This window comes from Culex quinquefasciatus, chromosome 3 (assembly GCF_015732765.1).
Source record: "Culex quinquefasciatus strain JHB chromosome 3, VPISU_Cqui_1.0_pri_paternal, whole genome shotgun sequence".
NCBI lineage: Eukaryota > Metazoa > Arthropoda > Insecta > Diptera > Culicidae > Culex > Culex quinquefasciatus.
In genome coordinates this window covers 59,404,335-59,429,684 of record NC_051863.1, presented here as the reverse complement: position 1 = coordinate 59,429,684, position 25,350 = coordinate 59,404,335, and the positions used below count along the sequence as shown (strand labels likewise).

The 25,350-nt window shown below is 36.2% G+C and overlaps 1 protein-coding gene across 2 annotated transcripts; it reads left to right on the top strand.

Annotated features, from left to right (window-relative positions):
• The first annotated feature begins 1,554 nt into the window (after positions 1–1,554).
• Positions 1,555–22,832, top strand: LOC6042266 (cryptochrome-1). Of its 2 annotated transcripts, XM_038265885.1 has the most exons (6): positions 1,555–1,723; positions 13,702–14,004; positions 14,078–14,412; positions 21,401–22,062; positions 22,123–22,371; positions 22,432–22,675. In XM_038265885.1, the coding sequence occupies exons 2-6, from the start codon at positions 13,857–13,859 to the stop codon at positions 22,673–22,675; spliced, it is 1,638 nt and encodes a 545-aa protein (XP_038121813.1). In that variant the 5' UTR covers positions 1,555–1,723; positions 13,702–13,856. The 2 variants fall into 2 exon arrangements, with proteins under 2 accessions (XP_038121813.1, XP_038121812.1); XM_038265884.1 differs by lacking the exon at positions 1,555–1,723 and having other exon boundaries at positions 13,469–14,004; positions 22,432–22,832.
• Positions 22,833–25,350: the final 2,518 nt, after the last annotated feature.

Sequence of the window (25,350 nt, the reverse complement as noted above, 5' to 3'; positions counted from 1 at the left end):
AGTTTCACTTCGGATAATTGAATCACGACCAAAAATTTTGTGATCTCATATTTTCGATTGTCTAGCTACGCTAAAGTGATTAAGCAATTTTTAAATCCAAGATGGCGGCCAAAATGGCGGTGATAAAATATTGAAATAGTAGTTTATGCAACAAGTTGCAAAAAGAAGATTTTTTCAGCACGAGTTGTACATTTATCCAACTAGGTTTACCGAGTTGGATAAATACGACGAGTGCTGAAAAATCAAGTTTTGCAATGAGTTGCTTACAACATTTTTTGCAATTCGACGGTAACATTCCAAAAGGCATCATGTACATTTTGACACTTTCTGGGTTATTGCATATTCTGAAAGTACTCCTAATAAGCTACCTCTCCACCAAAGATGAGCAAAAGTTACTTCAGTAAAGTCTGTTTAATAATGATTTCAAATAAAGTAACATAAAGGTAATTCTCCGCCAACTCACACAGCAGTTGCCCCGACCCCTCTTCGATTTGCGTGAAACTTTGTCCTAAGGGGTAACTTTTGTCCCTGATCACGAATCCGAGGTCCGTTTTTTTGATATCTCGTGACGGAGAGGCGGTACGACCCCTTCCATTTTTGAACATGTGAAAAAGAGGTGTTTTTCAATAATTTGCAGCCTGAAACGGTGATGAGATAGAAATTTGGTGTCAAAGGGACTTTTGTGTAAAATTAGCCCGATTTGATGGCGTACTCCGAATTCCGAAAAAACGTATTTTTCATCGAAAAAAACACTAAAAAAGTTTTAAAAATTCTCCCATTTTCCGTTACTCGACTGTAAAAATTTTTGGAACATGTCATTTTATGGGAAATTTAATGTACTTTTCGAATCTACATTGTCCCAGAAGGGTCATTTTTTCATTTAGAACAAAAATTTTCATTTTAAAATTTCGTGTTTTTTCTAACTTTGCAGGGTTATTTTTTAGAGTGTAACAATGTTCTACAAAGTTGTAGAGCAGACAATTACAAAAATTTTGATATATAGACATAAGGGATTTGCTTATAAACATCACGAGTTATCGCGATTTTACGAAGAAAAGTTTTGAAAAAGTTGGTCGTCATCGATCATGGCCATTCATGGTCACCCGCGACAGACACGGACGACGAAACAAAGAGAAACGCAAACCCCTTTTACACTGAGCTCACACACCCTACCAAACGTTTTTTTTGATAGTGTGCGTGAGCACCGTGTAAAAAGTGACAGTTCGTCACTTTTTAGTTTGACTTTGACCAACCAACGGGGTACAAACTAAAAAAGTGTCAAACGAAAAAGTGACCAACCACCGGGGTTTGAGTATATAGGTTTTTTTTTTCCTGTTACCACAATTTTCCGCATGTTTCATCACATGTTTTATATAGTTACTGTAAAAGGTGTGCAAACTTTTTCATATGCTGCATTTTTGTTTTGTTTACTTAGAATATTTCAAAAAGCATATAAAAAATAGTAGTCATAAAACAATTTTAAACGAGTCAATTAATTCAAATCAGCTGGAAACCGATCTGCGCATGTCTCGCAGCCGGTGTCATGTTTTCCTTCGAATTTCATTGACTCTTCAAGGAATCTTCCTGCGTCGACTTTATTCCGGCCCGCCAAGGTGCCACTTGTGGATCGACCGTCGTTTTCATTCCTTGTTGTGGCCTCACCCGAGGAAGACGTGTTTTGTGCCAGTGGTTCCCGTGCCTGTCCGGCGGATGTTGTTCCCAGGTGAGTAACCTGTGGTCTATATGGTGTCTCCTTTGTAAGGATTTGTAATCGCATCGTAAGCCATTTGGTGGTGACTAGTTTCTATACTTCAGGGGCTTCCAAATATATATATTTCTAGTTCAAACACAGTGCATCGAATCCTATTGCGTTGTTCCATCAGGCGCCTTCTGGAGGCATGAAGTAAATTATGCATTTTTGTTTTACTTCAAGTTATTATCGAGTACGAATTTGTAAATCAAGTTCACCAATGACGACTGCAATGTAGCTGTATAATAAATAAGTGATGTGATCAGCAATACTACAAAAAATAATGCGTGTAAATCATTCCAGTGAGCTCATTCATTTTATGGTACGATTTTTCAAATGTTTCAGTAAATATAGCCAAAACTGGTTTATTTAACTTTTTCCCGACTTTTCCAGAAACCACAATAATAGGCATTTCATATCTAAAGGTTGATTTCAAATAAAAAAAACTCTTAATAAAAACTCTTTATAAAAAAAGTCGATACCAACCCTCGATAAAAAAAAATCTACATGAATTCAAAAAAATCAGACTGTTAACAACATTCGTAAAAACAGAAAGTAACATCATGTTCCTTAACTTCAAAAATGGAAGCAAGGAATTTAGAAAATATCTAGGAATTTGCTTAAAAAATGTTGCTGTGAAATTCTCTTTTAAGTATTGTTATTAATTGTGATGAATGATTCCATGAATGAATGAATGAATATATATAAAATTTAGTTTGATAAGGCTTAATTACAGAAAATTTCTGTACGTAATATTTGAACAAACCCTCAATAATAATTTCTTAAAATAATTTTATGGAAAAAAAATAATTTATTAGATTTATGTTTTGAAATTATTTTTTCCTGTTTTATAAACGTATTTTTTTTAATTTTTTCATTTAGAACGCACAACGATTGGATTTTATTCGATATTTAAGTTTTACGATAAGTGATACAACTTTTATCGATAATAATTTACCCATACTCACAAAAAAGTTCAAGGGAAACATTTGGAAAAAAATTGACATGACTAAATGAACTTAGATAAACCATTCAAAATATTTACCGCGAAAAAACCATTGCCAAACTAAAGTTAAAATCTTTTATTCAAGTATTATGTTAATGTGACAAAATGAAACAATCTTCAAAATTAGGCTCTATTTTTATACTAGTTTTTCATTAACTTTGTTTTTGTTTTAAGTTAGATGTTCACCTTTTGCTAAATAAACAAAAAATAATAAAAATCTTTTGATTCATAAAAATAACATGAAATCTGTGTCAAATGCAACCAAAATTTATTAAGATGTCTTAAATAGCCCTAACATTCACAAATAGATTGAAATAGTGAAAGAAACCTTAAATTTATGCTGTAAATTGAACAAAATATTACAAAATTCTAGGGTTTCATACAAGCATGCTTGGGAATTTTTCCCGATTTTTGGCGAATTCTTGACTTTTTCCCGACTTTAGTGGCCACCCTGTAGTTATCCCAAGTTTCTAAAGAATAAATGGTTGAAAAATGCAAAAAAAATAAAATAAAGCATTACTAGCATTTTGATAGACGATTTGGTAGACAATAAACTTGGGGGAATTGTCATTCTATTTGCTGATTTTTACTATTCAAACAACTTATTTTTTAAATCTGTTGATAGAAACTTGTTTGCTCACTTCCCCTTTGAGCTACTTATCACTCGGTTTTAGTTGTAAACGCTTTTAATGAGCTGTAATTGATCGTCAAACTGCTGACATGCCAACATTAGAGCCACGATGGAGTTAGATGCTGTTCCCCTAAATAGAAATTTTACCTGCACGATTTGGAAATGATGAATCCGACTAATTTTAACAAACATTTGAAAATACACAGATATTGTGTAAGTAAATCTTTTTGAATAGAATACTTTCAATTGAAATGTATTTTTATATTATAGTCTGAAGAATTGTAAATAATTTTGAATAATCACAGCACAGATTTGTTTGTACTTTTTCTTGTTACTTTTATAATAATTTATTGACGATAAAATCTGCATTTGAACAGTTTTCCATTGATCAAATCGGACATGCAAAGAGGCCCAATGTTTTCAAATGGCAGATGGCATCATGATTTGCAAATTTAAAAATCAAAAATCCTTCGAGATGCATTCAGCACTCGGATCGGTCGCGATTCAAATGCAATATGCCAATTTTGTGTTCACCTCCGGAGAGTTTTTCGCGCGCGTTGGAGTACATGAAAAATTCATTTATTGTAAAAAGTATTTTCTCACCGATGTGAGTTGCAAAGAGTTGAGTTGAAGCAGTCGCGCTTGTGGGCATTCCAGACATTCTAGAAATTTCTCCGGATGTATTCAAATTTTGCCCGATCTGCGGTAACAATCCGGTTGTTTGAACATTTCCTGTGATTCTCCGCCGTCGCTGTGACGAATGTCGGTACCACTTTTCTTTGTTCCAGAATAAAGAATCCGTTCAAGTGATGCATTTTGCCATTTCGAAATCAGAATCTGTAACGAAACCTTTCTAACTTGCAAAAGTGACATTCAAATAAAAAAAAAAGCCAAATTAGTTAAATGTTTCCAAATCTGAAGAACTTTTCAGGTAAATAAGGGTGTCAGCCCTTTGATACCGGCTTTCACCACTGCAGCTAACATTACTCCCACCTCAAGCAAACTAGAGGAAGTGAATTGTAACTGTCAGCTCAGGAAAAAGGGAAAGCACTTCTGGTCTGGTCACGTGGACTGGGTTTACATAATTGCGTCTGTACTTGATGGTTACCTACTGTTCAAATCTTGTTTAGCCGAAGTGCAATCAATATTATTCTTGCGAATTTCTTAAAGGTTACGCAAAAGAAGACCATGTAAGATTGGGTGAAATTCGGTTATGACATCGAACACACAGCAACCAAGTACTGGAAACGTTATATCATTCGCTTCCAGGGGTTACGCTAACAAAAATACTAATTGCTCATTAGAGGAAATATCGGAAATATTACACTTGGATGGTTTGAAGTTGTTTCACAAGTTTACCTTTTCCGAGGATTCGATATCATCGCGCCTGTAAAGAAGAGGTTGAGCTGAACCAGAAAAACAAGATAATCTAGAATGAATGAAAAGATTTGCAATAACCACAAAAAACAGGTAGCAAGTTACACGGGAGTTGTTTGTTACACACTTATTGAAAAGATGGAAAAGTTCAATTCCATACTCAAGAGGACGTTTTGAGCAAATTTTGATCGTAAAAATAATGTTAATTTCCTTCTTTCTGTTTTAAATTTTATGATTTAACTGTAATTTTAATCGACTATAATGTCGTGTTATGAACTGCCATCTCGGAACTTCGCTTCAATTAGTGACAGTAGTTTTTGAGCAAACAATTTTTAAATGTGCAATCACATTGACTGTTCTGAAGAAATTCTAATGTAGTTCTAAAAGCGATATCAACACCAAAAATATGAACATCATAAACTTGATTCCAGTGGACTGCCGATCGAAGCAAATCTTTCCTAAATGTAAAAATAGCAAGCTGTTGCGAAAAAAAGTGGGATTTTTACAATTTCTTAAAACAAGCAAACTTTTTGCGGTACTATTCATCGGAATTTCACAAAGGTTCTAAAGATGTTTATGGGACTATGGGCCTTGGAAAAAAATCACTTAGGATAATGGAACCACCGAAAAAAAAAATCGTTGTCTTATTTTTATTGTCAAGCTTAAGTATGATCCCTGAACTAAGCCTAAGTGATTTAACCTTCCTAAGTTGTTAGGGTCTGTATGACCCAGACGGCTTTATAAAATGTGCTGTAACTTTTATTCATTCTAACTTACAGACTTGAAACTTTCTGACTATTCCTAACTTTGTACCCGACCCTCTCCGATTTCAATAAAACTTTGTAGACATGTTATCCTAGGCATATATAAGCCATTTTTGTGTATATTGAGCCAGTTACACTCGATAATGACATTTGAGAAGGGCGTAAGTGTTTTAAATATTTTTGTATTTTGTCATATAAAAATGTCTATATCTCGAAGCCGTTGCATCGTATCAAAAAGTGGTCAAGGACAAACTTGTAGGAAATTTAACGGGCTTTCCGAAAAAATACACTGAAAGAAAAAAACACTTGAGTTTTATGAGATTTTTTTATTTTAAAGTTTAAAAGTCAAATTTGAAGGTGAGCCCACGATTTTTTTTCGCTCAAAATTTTTGTGAAAGTAGCCTAAGATGTGACAAAAAGACTCACGAAAAATGCAGAATGGAGCAACTCACCTAAAAAAATACAAAAATCATTTACTGAAACTGTGTTTTTTTTAAGTGGTTTAAATGTCAAAATTTTCAAAAGCCGAATACGGGAATCGATTCTCCAGACAATTTTACATAAAAGTCTCCATATTGACCATTGTCCTAAGTCCAATCCTTGTGAAGTTACAGCGGGTTAAAAAAAAATGTTGAAAAAATTGGTTTTTTGATGGTTTTTGGCAATTTCTATATGACAGACTTGATTTTTCAGTTTCGAAAATATTTTTACCGGAAAGCCATCCAAGTGAATGTGGTCAAAGACAAACTTATGGGAAATTGGACGAGCTTTCCGGTAAAAATATTTTCGAAACTGAAAAATCAAGTCTGTCATATAGAAATTGCCAAAAACCATCAAAACACCAATTTTTTCAACATTTTTATTTTTAAACTCGCTGTAACTTCACAAGGATTGGACTTAGGACAATGGTCAATATGTAGACTTTTATGTAAAATTGTCTGGAGAATCGATTTCCGTATTTGGCTTTTGAAAATTTTGACGTTTAGACCACTTTTCAAAAAAACAGTTTCAGTAAATGATTTTTGTATTTTTTTAGGTGAGTTGCTCCATCCTGCATTTTTCGTGAGTCTTTTTGTCACATCTTAGGCTATTTTCACAAAAATTTTGAGTGAAAAAAAATCGTGGGCTCACCTTCAAATTTGACTTTTAAACTTAAAAATCAAAAAATCTCATAAAAGTGGAGTGTTTTTTCTTTCAGTGTATTTTTTTTCGGAAAGCCCGTCAAATTTCCTACAAGTTTGTCCTTGACCACTTTTTGATACGATGCAACGGCTTCGAGATATAGACATTTTTATATGACAAAATACAAAAATATTTAAAACACTTACGCCCTTCTCAAATGTCATTATCGAGTGTAACTGGCTCAATATACACAAAAATGGCTTATATATGCCTAGATAACATGTCTACAAAGTTTCATTGAAATCGGAGAGATCGAGAAAAAGTACCTAAAAATCCTGTTTTGGGCTGGAATTGCTCTAAAATAAACATGAATGTACTTCCATGAAGTTTGTATGTCGCACGTTAGGCTTTTACCAAAATAGTCATTTGGCCACTTCCAGGGTATCCAGAATCGGTTCCCCAGATATCCAGTTGGCTTTTTAATGGTTCCAGTGTGCATGGCTTCTTGTTCCATGAAGTTTGACATGTCGCCCTATCGTGCGACACTTTTACCAAAATAGAAATCTGGCCTCTTTCAGGGTATCGGAACCGGTTCCGGCCAGATATGGTCAGTTGGCTTTTGCTGGTTCCAGTGTACATGGCTTGTAATTCCATGAAGTTTGATATGCCGCACGATAGGCTTTTACCAAAATAGCAATCTGGCCACTTCAGGGTATCCGGAACCGGTTCAGAGCGGTCAGATATGATCTAAATGGCATGCAACCTGTTCCGGAGCGTATGACTCGTATTTTAAAATATAATATATAGTTTATTATGCATTAGTCCATAGCTAAATCTTATAAAATTCCGGAGAAACGGATTGCCGGAAAATTTGTTCCTTTGGAATCGATTCCCAAAAACCAAAGTGGCCAAATCGGGTTCGCATAGCACAGTTGCCTTTCTGGACATCCATACCTTTCATAAGCGTCCAAAAGAACGAAAATCGGTTGCAAAATGGATTTTTGCCAGCGTTTTCAATTCCGGGGTCATATAGCCCCTTAACACCTTTGACGTAGGTTTTTCTTAACACCCCAGGAAGGTTAAAAATTGTAAATCCGAGATGAAATATTGAAAAAATGCATTTTATTATTTATTTTGCAGTCAACTATTCAAATTGGACTAAAATGGAGTCGCAAAACTCGAATTTGATGTTTAAATCAAGAAAAAGAAAGCAAAATCGTTGTGATTACACAATTCAACAAAACATGAAATGTTTCTTGTCTCTGAGACGAGTATATATATATATATATATATATATATATATATATATATATATATATATATATATATATATATATATATATATATATATATATATATATATATACTGTCTCAGAGACAAGAAACATTTCATGTTTTGTTGAATTGTGTAATCGAATCACGAACATTTTTTGCTTTTTTTCTTTTTCTTGATTTAAACATCAAATTCGAGTTTTGCGACTCCATTTTAGTCCAATTTGAATAGTTGACTGCAAAATAAATAATAAAATGCATTTTTTCAATATTTCATCTCGGATTTACAATTTTTAACCTTCCTGGGGTGTTAAGAAAAACCTACGTCAAAGGTGTTAAGGGGCTATATGACCCCGGAATTGAAAACGCTGGCAAAAATCCATTTTGCAACCGATTTTCGTTCTTTTGGACGCTTATGAAAGGTATGGATGTCCAGAAAGGCAACTGTGCTATGCGAACCCGATTTGGCCACTTTGGTTTTTGGGAATCGATTCCAAAGGAACAAATTTTCCGGCAATCCGTTTCTCCGGAATTTTATAAGATTTAGCTATGGACTAATGCATAATAAACTATATATTATATTTTAAAATACGAGTCATACGCTCCGGAACAGGTTGCATGCCATTTAGATCATATCTGACCGCTCTGGAACCGGTTCCGGATACCCTGGAAGTGGCCAGATTGCTATTTTGGTAAAAGCCTATCGTGCGGCATATCAAACTTCATGGAATTACAAGCCATGTACACTGGAACCAGCAAAAAGCCAACTGGACCATATCTGGCCACTCCGGAACCGGTTCCGGATACCCTGAAAGAGGCCAGATTTCTATTTTGGTAAAAGTGTCGCACGATAGGGCGACATGTCAAACTTCATGGAACAAGAAGCCATGCACACTGGAACCATTAAAAAAGCCAACTGGACCATATCTGGCCACTCCGGAACCGATTCTGGATACCCTGGAAGTGGCCAAATGACTATTTTGGTAAAAGCCTAACGTGCGACATACAAACTTCATGGAAGTACATTCATGTTTATTTTAGAGCAATTCCAGCCCAAAACAGGATTTTTTAGGTACTTTTTTCTCGATCCTCTCCGATTTCAATGAAACTTTGTAGACATGTTATCCTAGGCATATATAAGCCATTTTTGTGTATATTGAGCCAGTTACACTCGATAATGACATTTGAGAAGGGCGTAAGTGTTTTAAATATTTTTGTATTTTGTCATATAAAAATGTCTATATCTCGAAGCCGTTGCATCGTATCAAAAAGTGGTCAAGGACAAACTTGTAGGAAATTTGACGGGCTTTCCGAAAAAAAATACACTGAAAGAAAAAACACTCCACTTTTATGAGATTTTTTGATTTTTAAGTTTAAAAGTCAAATTTGAAGGTGAGCCCACGATTTTTTTTCACTCAAAATTTTTGTGAAAATAGCCTAAGATGTGACAAAAGACTCACGAAAAATGCAGGATGGAGCAACTCACCTAAAAATACAAAAATCATTTACTGAAACTGTTTTTTTGAAAAGTGGTCTAAACGTCAAAATTTTCAAAAGCCAAATACGGAAATCGATTCTCCAGACAATTTTACATAAAAGTCTACATATTGACCATTGTCCTAAGTCCAATCCTTGTGAAGTTACAGCGAGTTTAAAAATAAAATGTTGAAAAATTGGTGTTTTGATGGTTTTGGCAATTTCTATATGACAGACTTGATTTTCAGTTTCGAAAATATTTTTACCGGAAAGCTCGTCCAATTTCCCATAAGTTTGTCTTTGACCACATTCACTTGGATGGCTTTCCGGTAAAAATATTTTCGAAACTGAAAAATCAAGTCTGTCATATAGAAATTGCCAAAAACCATCAAAAAACCAATTTTTTCAACATTTTTTTTTAACCCGCTGTAACTTCACAAGGATTGGACTTAGGACAATGGTCAATATGGAGACTTTTATGTAAAATTGTCTGGAGAATCGATTCCCGTATTCGGCTTTTGAAAATTTTGACATTTAAACCACTTAAAAAAAACACAGTTTCAGTAAATGATTTTTGTATTTTTTTAGGTGAGTTGCTCCATTCTGCATTTTTCGTGAGTCTTTTTGTCACATCTTAGGCTACTTTCACAAAAATTTTGAGCGAAAAAAAATCGTGGGCTCACCTTCAAATTTGACTTTTAAACTTTAAAATAAAAAAATCTCATAAAACTCAAGTGTTTTTTTCTTTCAGTGTATTTTTTTCGGAAAGCCCGTTAAATTTCCTACAAGTTTGTCCTTGACCACTTTTTGATACGATGCAACGGCTTCGAGATATAGACATTTTTATATGACAAAATACAAAAATATTTAAAACACTTACGCCCTTCTCAAATGTCATTATCGAGTGTAACTGGCTCAATATACACAAAAATGGCTTATATTCGTGATTCGATTACACAATTCAACAAAACATGAAATGTTTCTTGTCTCTGAGACGAGTATATATATATATATATATATATATATATATATATATATATATATATATATATATATATATATATATATATATATATATATATATATATATATATATATATATATATATATATATATATATATATATATATATATATATATATATAATATTATGTTCCAAGTAGAAATTTGCCTGCTGAATCCGAATCCGGGTCCAGAATTGCTCCAAATGGTCCCAATTTTGAGATACACCCGTTTTAAATGTTAGTTTAGGCCATAATTAGATACTTTGTCGACTATTTTACAAAAGAACTATTGAATAAACAACTAAACCAATACATGTATCTTAAAGTTCACGTTTCACGAAGAGTGCTGAAAAAATCAAGTTTTGCAACGAGTTCCATACAACATTTTTTGCAATTCCAAAAAACACATACTGAGTGAAATTTTATGTCAAATTTTCATGTATTTTGTCAATAAATCGTTTAAATCAAAAAAAATGTTGAAAAGTGTTACTTTTCGAAACAAGTGCTGAAAAGTTCAATTTTTCAGCACCCATTTTAGTGCTGAAAAGTAGAACTTTTCAGCATTTATTTTGAAAAGTGTTGCTATTCGATTCTGTTATTTTTGGTACAGAAAAGTAGGCTATTTCGTCGTTCAAGAATGACAGGAAAAGTAAGTAGTTTCACGACGGAATTGCAAAAAATAAGTTTAGGTTTTTGGGCAGTAAAAGGAGGTTCTCCGCAGATGTAACAAAATATCCGGAATATTAAGGCAAACTCGTGGCATTGTTAAAACTTTAAAAAATCACAGAGGTGATAATTATCCAAAGCCCCACACAAACTTTCAGATAATCGAGGCTTCAGATCATCGAGTCAGGACTGCATGTAGAAACAATAGAATGTAAGTTTTTTTTAAGTTCCGTCTAAACAGCATTAAAATTCCTAATGGCTATTTCTCACAAATGTATGGCCCGATTTTCAAAGTGAAAAAAAAAGAAATCATTCGTGAAAATATAAATGCTGTTGGGCTGACACTTAAAAACTTAAATTATATTAAACCTTTTTATATGAGTGGCTGTATCCCAGGAACGAAAAGACTTATCTTAATTTTATTCTTAGACGAAATTAATGTGGGCAATTTGGATAAAAATATTTCAGAGTGCACAATTTTTTAAAATCGAAAAAAAAATCAAACTAAATATGGCTATCGTTTGGAAAAAGTGATACGTCGAGATTTCAAAAAAGTGTCCACGTAGTTTATGGATGGTCCCATCAATAACTCAAAAACGACGAAAAAGCATATGGGACATTTATGCGATCAGGGGCAGTGAAGCAATATAAAAAATGTATTGGCTTGACTTTCAAAAACTCATTCAGAAGATCCCGGTTGCATTTTTCGAGACGAGATTTGTCTGATCACGCCTTCCGTCGGACGGGGAAGTAAATGTTGGCCCCGGTCTAACCTAGATTTTAGGTCGTTAGCTTAGTTCAGTGTAGGAGTCGTCTCCCTGGGTTCTGCCTCGGTGGAGTCGCTGGTAGGCAGTTGGACTCTCACAATCCAAAGGTCGTCAGTTCGAATCCCGGGGTGGATGGAAGTTTAGGTTTAAATAGAGGTTTGCAATTGTCTCAACAATCAACAATCGCAATCGAGATACACCAAGGTAATGCTGTATTATTTGTGCTTATTTTATTTTAATTTTATGACCATAATTAATTTAAAAAAAAAACTGTCATAACAGTTAAAACTGATTTATAAATGTAGGAGACGTGTTTAAAATTATTTTTAGCTGATTGCACTCCATATTTATGATATAAAATTATCAGAAAAAATTACCCCTGGATTTTGGGCCAATTTTGAAGGGGGAGTGGGACTAACACTTTGAAAAATATTTGCCTTAGGGTGTATGAAATATTGTCAAAACAATCATCAATTAATAAAAATCATGCAACAATAGCAAACATATTTTAAGACTCAAAATTGTATTCCAAACACAATATTTCTACAAATGTTCTCAAAACAGCACGTCTGTTGTTTATAGCCAAAAAGAATAAGGTTATCCAACCGGTGTACACTACCCCCACACGTGATTTTTGTTTAATTTCTTTATCAGGTCTCCAAACATTCCCAAACAACCAAACCGATTGATAACGCCAATTTGCAGCCTCCAGGCATTATCGCGCGCATGTAGTCGTACATTTATACGAGTGCAACTCCAACAATCATTATTGGTTCATCGTCGCACGTGTTGTTGCTGGCAAAGGCCATAGAGTTATCTACGTGCGCATGTATTGCGTGTACGTACACGAAAAAGATTGAGGTTAAATTTTGTACCAGCCAGCAAAACAAATGGTGTGCTAGTGTGCGTGAGATCGGCCTTAGATAACTCTATTGTTGTAGATCGGAAATTGTTTGCAAGAAGACTTCTCAGTGTGTTGTACGCTAGGGTGTCCCAGATTTTAAAGAACAACGTTTTACCTCTTTGTTGGATTTGGCTTAGCTCAGGATAAAGGTTCTGAATTAAAGCAGATTTAAAACAACTTAAGAGATAGGTCAAAGATATTAGCGGTGTCCGGTTACCCTACTGCGTTCACATGTGACTCCGGACATAGTCCGTATAGGGGAACTATACCCTTTCTCAGCCTATTTCTATTATCGGCCTATCAGCACTTTTATCATGAATTACAGCTTAAATAACGTGTTTTTGACTGTTCCAAAGTAATAAATAGCTCAACTTAAAGTGAGCAAGCAACTCTTCATTGTTGATACATCTGAAAATGTTGATTTAATAGCGGAAAACGGCAAAAGTGATGAGAATTGGTCGAACGGCTTAGTGTGATTAAAATGGGTATATTTCCCCTACCTATAGAGTTATCTACGTGCGCATGTATTGCGTGTACGTACACGAAAAAAAGTGAGGTTAAATTTTGTACCAGCCAGCAAAACAAATGGTGTGCTAGTGTGTGTGAGATCGGGCTTAGATAGCTCTATAGTCGGCAGCTATGTATTGCCGATTTCGTTATGACCAGCGAACACGTTCGTCATTCACCAACATACCTACAGTTATACTATTTTTATATACGCACAGCAGCAGAACAGGCTGACAGAGCCGTCGTCGGTTCAGTCTACGTTACGAACGTAATCGCGAAAGCAGCAAAAACACCACAGCACTTTGTACAGCCAATTATGGGCGAAAGAAAGGCCTGCGTCTTCGTCGTCTTGTGGTCTACACTGCCCTCTGCAAATCCTTGAATCGATAAGCCTATAGCCAACTTAGGTTAGGGACACACTGTAATCCACCACCAATCGTTATCAAACCTTCCAGGTTTCGATCCGGGTTTGCTCATCTCCATCTTCACAGTCGTCGTCGTCGTCGTCGTCTACCGTCCTATACCTGTGTATTGAGGAACAACCTTCACCACAATCGCAAACATAGCCCAGAGCGAGAACATCAGTCGTGGAGTATCAGCCGCAGGTAGTATGACTTCGAACAACATTCTCTGGTTTCGCCATGGCCTCAGGTTACACGACAATCCGAGTCTGCTGGAGGCACTGCGCAACGATGGCGGTGGCCAGTCGGAATCGGTGCGACTGTACCCGATCTTCATCTTCGACGGAGAAAGCGCTGGTGAGTACAAAGTCCCCCCCCCCCCTCGAGATCATCAATCAAAAGTGCTAATCAATGAATTCTAAATTCGCAGGCACCAAATTGGTCGGCTACAACCGGATGAAGTTCCTGATGGAATCGCTCGACGATCTGGACCGCCAGCTGAAGGCCATCGGCGGTCAGCTGTACATCTTCCGGGGTAACGCGGTCAACGTGATGCGTCGCCTGTTCGAGGAACTCAACATCAAGAAGCTCTGCTACGAGCAGGACTGCGAGCCCATCTGGAAGGAGCGCGACGACCAGATCGTGAACCTGTGCCGCATGATGGACGTCAAGTGCGTCGAGAAGGTGTCGCACACCCTGTGGGACCCCGAGCAGGTCATCGCGACGAACGGCGGCATCCCGCCGCTGACCTATCAAATGTTTCTGGTGAGTCGAGACGTTATCAGTGTGTAGAATGGGAAGGGACAAAAAAATAAGAGCAGAAGATTACGCAGAGTTAAGAAAAAAGTTATAACGTGCGAAGATAAGGTCGCGCGACGCTTTGGCGAGCCTTTAATAAACCAGTTTATTTTGGAGAATGGCGTCGCACGAGAATCAGATCATAAGGGTGGGTGTGTGTATCTAAATGTGCAACTTACTTAAAATTCGGAAATTTTTATTCCATTTTGGATTTAGCAAGTTGAAATTTCCGGTTTTCGGGGATTTATTTTGATGCTTCAAGTTTCGGTATGAGCGACCTGAAGGTGGAATAAAATGAACGTTTCGTTTGCCAAGATTCTTATTTTTGAAAACCAACAGGATCAAGTTGAGTAAATAATATTTTTTTTTGGTTTTTGTCCCTCGGCTCTGGTCGAGTTCGAGAATTTCAAATTTAAAGCCTGAGATTCAACATTTCAAATCAAAAAGTATCACAAAATGCTTTATACGTTCTTCATTTCAGTTATGCTTCTATCAAAAATTTTCAAAATATCAATTAATTTTAAACAGCAACAAATCCTCATAAAAGAATCGTGGTCTAAAAATTTAAAATATTATTACTTAAAACCAGTTGGATCCAGATCAAAATGCTCCAATTTAGTTCAAGTTTGGCATGGGTTTCGCGTAAAAGAGGTTTTGAGTGAATACAAAGAGACGAGTTGTTCCTTTTAATTCCGCTATATATTTTTAATATCTTGACAGATACGTATTTCGTCTACTACTTGCAGACTTCATCAGTGTTCTGTTCTCGACTGAGTGTTTCACCACACATAACCTCCGAACGCCTAGAACAGAGCAGAAACTTGCAACGGAGACCACAAAAGACCCGGAAGTCGTAAAAGTGGATTGCCTTGCTTTTTTTTTGCATAGGAGAAATTCTCTACCAAAACCGAAAATGGATTTTATTTGTATTTTTTGATTTGGCTCAAACTTTGTGGGGGCCTTCCCTATGACCAAATTAACTATTTTGTGTGATTGGTTCATCCATACAAGTCTCCATACAATTTTGGCTGCTGTTCATACAAAAATGGTATATTCAAACAGCTGTAACTTTTGAGTAAATTTTCTGATCAATTTGGTGTCTTCGGCAAAGTTGTAAGTATTGTTGAGGACTTTTGAGAAAAAAAAATAGGTACACGGAAAAAAACTTGCAGATTTTTAAATCAACTTTTTTTTTCACTAAAACTCAATTTACCAAAATACGTATTTTTTGATTTTCGAGATTTTTTGATATGTTTTAGGGGACAAAAATCCGCAACTTTTGAGCCATAGAGAAACACGGTCAAAAAATCTGCCGCCGAATTATGAATTTTTGAAAAAATAGTGATTTTTGGAAAAAGTCGAAGTTTCATGCAAAAACAAGTTTGACATTATTTTTTAATGCAAAATTGAATTTGCAATCGAAAAGTACTTTACAGTTTTGCCTTCCTCACTGAGGTAAGGCTATAATCCTGCTCTAAAAATGAACTTCGTATAAAAACATCGTAGACCCACCTTCATGTGTACATATCGACTCAGAATCGAAAACTGAACAAATGTCTGTGTGTATTTGTGTGTGTATGTATGTATGTGACCAACAAACTAGCTCATGTTTCTCGGCACTGGCTGAACCGATTTGACCCGAACTTGTTGCATTCGACTTGGTTTAGGGTCCCATAGATCGAGTTTTATACAGATGGAAGTTTCGATAAGTAGTTCAAAAGTTATGTATAAAAATGTGTTTTCACATATATTTGGATCTCGCTTAACTGTATGTAAACTATGTCCGGGTCCATCATCCGACCCATCGTTGGTTAGGTTATCAAAAGACCTTTCCAACGAGTCCAAAACATTGAAGATCTGGCAACCCTGTCTCGAGATATGGCCACTTAAGTGATATTGATATACTTTTTTGAAGCCGGATCTCACTTAAATGTATGTAAACTATGTCCGGGTCCATCATCCGACCCATCGTTGGTTAGATTATCAAAAGACCTTTCCAACGAGTCTAAATTATTGAAGATCTGGCAACCCTGTCTCGAGATATGGCCACTTAAGTGATATTGATGTACTTTTTTGAAGCCGGATCTCACTTAAATGTATGTAAACTATGTCCGGGTCCATCATCCGACCCAACGTTGGTTAGGTTATCAAAAGACCTTTCCAACGAGTCCAAAACATTGAAGATCTGGCAACCCTGTCTCGAGATATGGCCACTTAAGTTACATTTATGTACTTTTCTGAAGCCGGATCTCACTTAAATGTATGTAAACTTTGTCCGGATCCATCATCCGACCCATCGTTGGTTAGGTTATTAAAAAACCTTTCCAACGAGCCCAAAACATTGAAGATCTGGCAACCCTGTCTCGAGATATGGCCACTTAAGTGATATCGATGTACTTTTTGGAAGCCGGATCTAAAAAAATAGATGGAACTTGTGTACAGCCATTGTTGTGAGGAAGGCTGCAACCACATAGGTGGATTAAGTTAGTTTTTTTGATAAAGGGCTCCGTTTTTAAGATATAGCCACCGAAAGTTTGATTTTAGCGAAATATTTGCAGTTTTTCAATTTTTAAAAATAGTGACCATGAGTGACCATTTCTAAAAATATTTGTTTTGAAAAGTTCAGAAAATTTGCTACAAAATTGTCCAAGAGACATTGAAGATTGGACCTCGGGTTGCTGAGATAGAGCCGCTTTAAGAAAAAGAAACACGAAAATTGAAGTTTTCTCAATCTCACCAAAACAACCCACAATTTTCTAGTGACCATATCTCAGCAAATAATGGTCCGATTTTCAATGTTAATACATGAAAAAATCGTGAAATTTTCCGATCTTTTCGAAATAGTAGTTTATGCAACAAGTTGCAAAAAAAGGATTTTTTTCAGGACGAGTCGTACATTTATCCAACGAGGTTCACCGAGTTGGATAAATACGACGAGTGATGAAAAAAACAAGTTTTGCAACGAGTTCCATACAACATTTTTTGCAATTCCGAAAAACACCCATTGAGTGAAATTTTAAGTCAAATTTTCATGTATTTTTCCAATAAATCGTTTAAATAAAAAAAATGTTGAAAAGTTTAACTTTTCGAAACAAGTGCTGAAAAGTTCAACTTTTCAGCACTCATTTCAGTGCTGAAAAGTAAAACTTTTCAGCATTTGTTTTGAAAAGTGTTGGTATTCGATTCTGTTATTTTTGATAGGAAAAAGTAGGCCGTTTCATTTCTTCAGACGGACAGGAAAAGTTGACAGTTTCACAGCGGAATTGCAAAAAAAATATTTTGAAATTTTTTAAATAAAGACTAGCATTTTAAATGGGCGTAATATTCAATGTTTGGCCCTTCCAAAAATCACTGTTTTTTTTTTTTCAAAAATTCATAACTTGGCGGCAGATTTTTTGACCATGTTTCTCTATGGCTCAAAGTTTGCGGATTTTTGTCCCCTAAAACATAGCAAAAAATCTCGAAAATAAAAAAAATACGTATTTTGTGAAATTGAGTTTTAATGAAAAAAAGTTGATTAAAAAATCTGCAATTTTTTTTTCCGTGTACCTATTTTTTTCGCAAAAGTCCTCAACAATACCTACATCAAATTGAAGACATCAAATTGATCAGAAAATTCACTCAAAAGTTACAACTGTTTGAATATTTACATACCATTTTTGTATGGACAACAGCCAAAATTGTATGGAGACTTGTATGGGTGAACCAATGACGCAAAATAGCTTATTTGGTCATATGGAAGGCCCCCACAAAGTTTAGGTCAAATAAAAAAATACAAAAAAATAAAAATGGTCGAAATCGGCCGATTTCGTAGAGAGTTGCTCATAGGATAAAAAATTAAATGATATCTCCGGAACGGCTGAACAAATTTTTGCTCGCCATGTTTTAAAAGATAGGCATTGATTAGGATTTTAATAAAAATGAAGATATTTTAAAATTACAATTATTTTAATATATAATACCGTCATCTGTTTTTAGATCTCTTAATAGTTTGAAATTTGGAAAACGATGCACTCTTTAGATGTTCTGAGTTTGTTCTATCCGAAATATGCCCCATTTCACCCCAGATTACGGTGCAATCACAGATAGCTGAATCATAGCTGAAAATATTTTTCTATAATTTTCCAGAATGTTTCAGGTAAAATATGGGTCATTCCGTCTCAACTCGACGCTGTCGTGCTATCATGTCGTACGTCGCTTTTTGACGTTCCCAGAAAAAAGCGTTTCAATCGTTTAAATGTTTGACCTTGAATAAACAAAAATGAGAGCACGCAATGTAAACAACAACAAACAAGTTTTGTTTAGGGACCTACATAGGGAAATGAAATGTTCTGGGAGAAATTTTAAACACATAAAGTCATTAAAATCTATGGTTGAAAAACTTATAGTATTTTTTGGTGCTGGCACGTTTCTTGTACCGAACTAGCACAAACTTAACAAAAACTATCATTTTAATAAGAACGTTAGTTTTACAATGATTGTTATTGCTATTAAACTCATTTTTCTGCCCAAAATTTTTTTTAAATTGATTCTGACCTTGTTCTTGCATGGTCTTGTTGCTCGATTGGAACCCCGATTTGACAGTTGGATTGGAACCCTGAGAGTAACATTTCTGTGCATTGCCCCAAAGTTTGGTTGAATTTGGTTGTCAAACGCGTTCTGACCCAGGCTTGCCACACGTACAGATATTTTTGGCACAGACCAAACACTCAATCAAGTATAACTTTAAAGAAAATCATTTTTATCAAAAACTAAACAAGTTAAAAAGATGCAAAAAATGTTTATCTTTTTAGTGCAGTTTACAAAAACTACTCAAGTGTATTTTAACTGTAAATACAATTAGTTTGAGTGTTTGGTCTGTGCCAAAAATATCTGTACATGTGGCAACGCTGTTCTGACCTGAAATCCCTTTGGCCAATTGTCGCACTTATATCAATTTTCAGGCTGTGTCAAGATACCTAGTTCGACAAGATTGAAACTTCGTTGATAAGAAAATTGACAAAAATGCACGGAGTTTTTTTTTTTGTTTTTTATTGAATATCTCAGGATTGAAATCGATTATTTAGGATCTGTGAAGGTCAAAAGTGAGGCACCACCTTGGCTCATACGCTGAGATCATGCCACGGGTGAGTGCCTGGCACGAAACCGAGCTGACGAGCCAACGCGTGTCTTGGTGCGCTGGTATGATGAACCAAAATACCAACACACAAATGGGTTCGGGCTCGTACCGAAACTAGAAAACCAAACCCGCGGTGTGCGTTGTCACTGGCGCATGGGAAGCAGATTCTGTTCTATCGCAAAACCAATCAAAAAATATCCAATTATAAGACTAATAATTATATAAGATATATATAATAAGACTAAAACAGTTGTTCCGATTCGCCCCAGATGACGGTAGTCGGGCATGTTCGTGTGTCAAACTTAGCTCAGGATTGAAATCAAATTTTGAGGATCTATGAAATTCATTGCATTGTGAGCAGCACAAAATTACGTTCTCAACTCAATTTGCCCCAAAATGACGAGCGACAAGATAGGATGACATCGACGAAGTGTTTGAAAATGCATTTTAAACCAGTCCAGTTGTTTTGCAATCATTAGTTTTAAAAATATCTATGTATCGACACAACGAAAAATAACTTTTTGCGGTACAAAAAAAATCTAATTATTTTTTTATCGAGCCCAATCATGCTACATATGATTTTCAACCCAGGAAAATGCATTTCAAACAGCATTCAAACAATTTATTACGATCATAATTTTTCAACGACATTCACAACATTTTTTTCAATTTTTATAATGTGTTCTTCTAAGTACATCGTGGGTAGGTACCGGGGGGATGGCAACCCTATTCCGACCAAAGCAAACTGACAACAGTCGACCTTAGAGAATGAGAGCCCACAACAAAAGCACCAGCTGTCAAATGGTAGCCTATAACAAATCATTGTCTGGGTTTTTGATTTTCAAATTTTCCGCAATTTAAACGATAAATTTCTGAAAAAAAACAAGTGAATTGTGTTGCTGATGACAAATTCTATCATATTCTTGTAGATTTCATCCCAATATTGGCTGAAAATTAATATCGAAAAAAGTGATTTTTTGTTGACCTATTTTTGCTTTTTTTTTTCTTTTGGTCGACAAAACAGTGCGCAAGTACACTGAGAATAGGCATTACACATTTTCCAGTTTGCTTTTACACATTTGCTTGGGACTTTTGAGTTTAACCAGGATAACACACTTCGTGTAACCATAGTAATATACTCAACCCCCGGTGGTTGGTCACTTTTTCGTTTGACACTTTTTTAGTTTTTACCCCGTTGGTTGGTCAAAGTCAAACTAACTAACGAACTGTCACTTTTTACACGGCGCTCACGCACACTATCAAAACAAACGTTTGGTAGTGTGTGTGAACTCCGTGTAAAAGGGTTGTCAAACTAAAAAGTGACCCCGTTCGTTTGACAACAGTTGGTGTCAAACCATCGGGTTTTAAGTGTATGTATTATACTGATTAGCAGTGTTTGTTTTCTGAACTCCCAAGATGGCGTCTTCTTCGCTACCCCCTGGAAGGTACAGACAATTTTCAATATTTTTGAAATTTTTTATTGGAATTTTGGGTCACTGAAATATGGAAGCTTTATTTTTTTTTAAATAATGAATCATGAGTAATTCATAAGGTTTTAATTAGCCTAATAAAAAATGAACTGAATGTTCAAAGGAGAAAAAGAAAACTTTTGTAAAATTAACTAACTCTAACTAACTCTATTTTTTTTAGAATTCAAAAAAAAAATTAAGATCAACAATTGAAAATGATTAAATTTCAGATCAAATTACTAGATTTTTGCTTCTTTGGCAAATGACTTAACCTTCACTGATTTCTATACAATTTAACCATTTTTGCCTTAAAAAATCAATTACACTAAACGACATACTCCAAACCCCGTTACTCTCTCACCTACAGCACACAGTCAACATCATCGGCGAGCCGCCGCGTCCGGTCGGCGCCCCGAGCTTCGAGTTTGTTGAGTTCGGCCGCCTGCCGTCCATTCTGTCAACCGAGCTGAAGCTGTTCCAGCGTGCCCCGGTACCGGAGGACTTTGGCATCTACTACGAGGGAAACGCCGATATTGCCCGCCAACGGTGGACCGGCGGCGAGGCCAAGGCGCTGGAGCTGCTGGGCCGTCGTCTGAAGCAGGAGGAGGAAGCTTTTCGCGAGGGGTATTATCTGCCGACGCAGGCTAGGCCGGACTTCCTGGCTCCGCCGAGTTCGATGAGTGCGGCGTTGCGGTTTGGGTGTCTGTCGGTGCGCATGTTTTACTGGTGTGTGCACGACCTGTTTGCCCGGGTTCAAGCGAACAACCAGCTGAAGCATCCTGGGGGACATCACATTACGGGGCAGCTGATTTGGCGGGAATATTTTTACACCATGTCGGTGCACAATCCGCACTACGCGGTGATGGAGTTGAACCCGATCTGCTTGAACATTCCGTGGTACGAGGCGAAGGATGACTCGCTGGACCGGTGGAAGGAGGGCCGTACCGGCTTTCCGCTGATCGATGCCGCCATGCGGCAGCTGATGGCCGAGGGCTGGTTGCACCACATCCTGCGTAACATTACAGCAACGTAAGATTACGAGGGTTGAGCTGAGTGAGTTCTTGACAATAATATGGTTTCCATCCGTAGATTCCTAACCCGTGGAGGGTTGTGGATCTCCTGGGAGGCCGGCGTGCAGCACTTCCTCAAGTATCTGCTGGACGCTGACTGGTCCGTTTGTGCCGGCAACTGGATGTGGGTTTCGTCGTCCGCCTTCGAGAAGCTGCTGGATTCGTCCTCGTGCACCTCGCCGGTCGCTTTGGCCCGTCGGCTCGATCCCAAGGGAGAGTACGTCAAGCGGTACCTGCCGGAGCTGGAGAAGTTCCCGGCGCTCTATGTGTAAGTGTTGATGCCCCCGTCACTCTAAGAAAATGGTCAACTAACTTTGATTCACTTCAGTCACGAACCGTGGAAGGCCCCGCCGGAGTTGCAGGAGCAGTACGGATGCGTCATTGGCAAGGACTATCCGGCCCCGATGGTTAACCTGGCCGAGGTCAACAAGTGCAACGCCAACAAGATGAACGCCATCCGGCAGAAGCTGCTGGACCAGGGCGGAAGCACTCCGGCCCACTGTCGGCCCTCGGACATGGACGAGGTGCGGCAGTTCTTCTGGCTGCCCGAGGACGTCGCGGCAGAAAGCTAAACGGAGATTTGGACGCAGTTGTTGATTGGAACACACTTAGATTTTTCTACCAAATTTGGTAAAATGTTTCTGAATTTCGGTAATTTTTTTTCATTTTGACAGACTTTTTACCGATTTTTCAACTACCGAATTCGGTAAAGAAATCTAAGTGTAGAAGTTGAGCAATTCTCTCAAGATTGAATCATTTTTGATGTAATTTTATTTTTTTGTACGTTTATTTTATTGAAACTTATTAGATATTTTCCCTATAATCAAAGACCAACATTATGTTCACAAAAATATATATTTTTTATTTTAAAATTAAATGTCAAAATTGCTACAAAATTATCGGTCCATTTTCCTATTTTAATTCATAATTGAAGAGAAAATATTAATTATTTTTTTGTGTGCTTCTACCCAACACACGGTGGCCGGCTGCGAAATTATAGAAAAGCATAATATGTGTCAAGGAGGCATTAGACTACGGCAAACAAACAAACAAACTCGCACATTTTGACAGTTTGTCTGCGTTGTTTGTTCGTCAACATTTGTTTGCAGAAACGTCAGCTTGCATACATTTTGTCTTGTTTGCAAGTTTGGAAAACTGTCAAACGCGAAAAAGTGCGGGTTTGTTTGCCATAGTGTAATAGCTCCATCAGAATTGAATTTTACTATCAAGATAGTACTGATAAAATTTCACATGAATGTTAAAAAAATAAACGTAATAATTGTTCAAAATCTCAGAGAATTGCTCAGTTGTTGTATCTGATAGATTGTTTGGAATCGAGTGCCGTGAAGAGAAAAAGACGTCAATTGAGTAGTTTAGGGCGATCCATCGTTTTGAGAAGTTGTACCACAAAGTTCTGTCTTTTTACAATTTCAAAAGCGATGGACACGCGATGGATGAATCAAACTTATATTGAGGACTTCCCGCGTCCACATAATGAATAATGCAACGATAAACATTTATATATTTTTGTTAGAACTAGAACATTTAAGAAACTGTCATGTCAACCAAGTGTATAACGCGTTTTTGATACCAAGACAAAGAGAAAAAAAAACCAAAACTAGTCGTGTGTCCCCATTTGGTTCCTTTCGAAGAAATCCGTCTGTGAGAGTTAGTGTAGTTGTTCAGAAGCCAAAGAATAAAACAATTCGACAGCAACAACATTCGGTCAACGTTTTACACTGTATTTTTCTGCTTTATTTTAGACCCGTTATTATTTTTTTATTCGGCCTGAAATAAAAGATCCGTACAGTAACAGATTGTTTGTTTTCTTGTTTTGCTTCTTTCCAATATATTACACACATACTGAACAAGAACATCAGTTTTCACTTTTTTTTTGGTTTGTTTCTTTGTTGATTTGCTTTATAATAGTTTGTCATGAATATGTTGTGACTTTGAATTCAGCGTCATCCCTCTGTACATCTTTTTTTTATTTGTTTGTTTGCAGTTCTAATTAGTTTTCTTCTTTCTTTTTTTTTGCTCTACAACTCACTATCATTTTCTCTCTAAACGCACTCAATTTTGCTGTTGCTTTTCTGTTTGTTTTGTTTATACTTTTATTATTTGTTATATATATATTCTTTGTTATGTCATATTCGCTGTGATCTCTGCTAGTTTTGCGCGCTATGTTCACTACAACGTGTTTTTGTTTTGCTTGCTGTTTTTCTTTGCCTCCACCGGACTGGACTTCTCCTCAAGTAATTTGATTTTTTCTAGGATGCTACCGTCTTCGAGTATAATTGCTATATGAATTTCGTGTTTTCCAAGCTTATTAACTTGTCTGTTTCGAAGAAACAAATAAAAAATACATTTGACGAGTCAACTCAAGAACTAATAATTATTTTTTTTATTTGAATAATTTTCAACAAAAAATTTAACAGATTGAAAATTTTACACATTTCGACAGTAGGGAAAATATTAAGCTCAAAGCTCTCTTCAAACAATTGATTAGGACGGATGGAAATTTTAAACGAAATTTTTCATTTACGATGAATGATTTTTAGTCCAATTTGTCTCGTTAGTTTCCAGATATTGTCACAGTTGAGATTTTTTTTCCCAGATTGTTTAAATAGATTTATGTTTACATTTCGAGTGTTAAGATTATGTACACCTATTTCGAAAATTAAACTCCCGCCGGTTTCGACCTTGATATGGAAACACAGATTTAAGATTTCTAAAACCACGAGTAGTAATTACATGGATTGACCAACTATCGCAAAATCTACCTGGTATTGCAATATGTTAAATTTGCATTTGTCTCATTTGGTATGATTTTGCGACTTTCGTAACGAATATGTCAACGAGTTGAATTAAAATAATCATGCCAAGTAGAATATATTTAATATACACTGAGAACTTTTGTGTCATTACAATTGCCGAAGCAGTTATGGAGTTCATATTTTGTTGTTATAAGTTAAAATTGTTAGTTGCGACCCTATTATTTAGAAAACAAATTGTATTTTTACTTACCACACCTTGTCCAGAACAAAATATACCTGTTTTATTTCATGTCAACTGCCTGAGCAGAAGTAAATAACACGGGAATGCCATATTCTTGTACTACTTGACACAATGGCAAGTACAAAAAAAGCTCGGTTGCCCAGTAATAAATGGTAAAATACCATAAAATCTTACCCAAAAAATCATCGCTCATCGCAGGAAAGTCTAAGTATTTAGAACGAAAGACAAC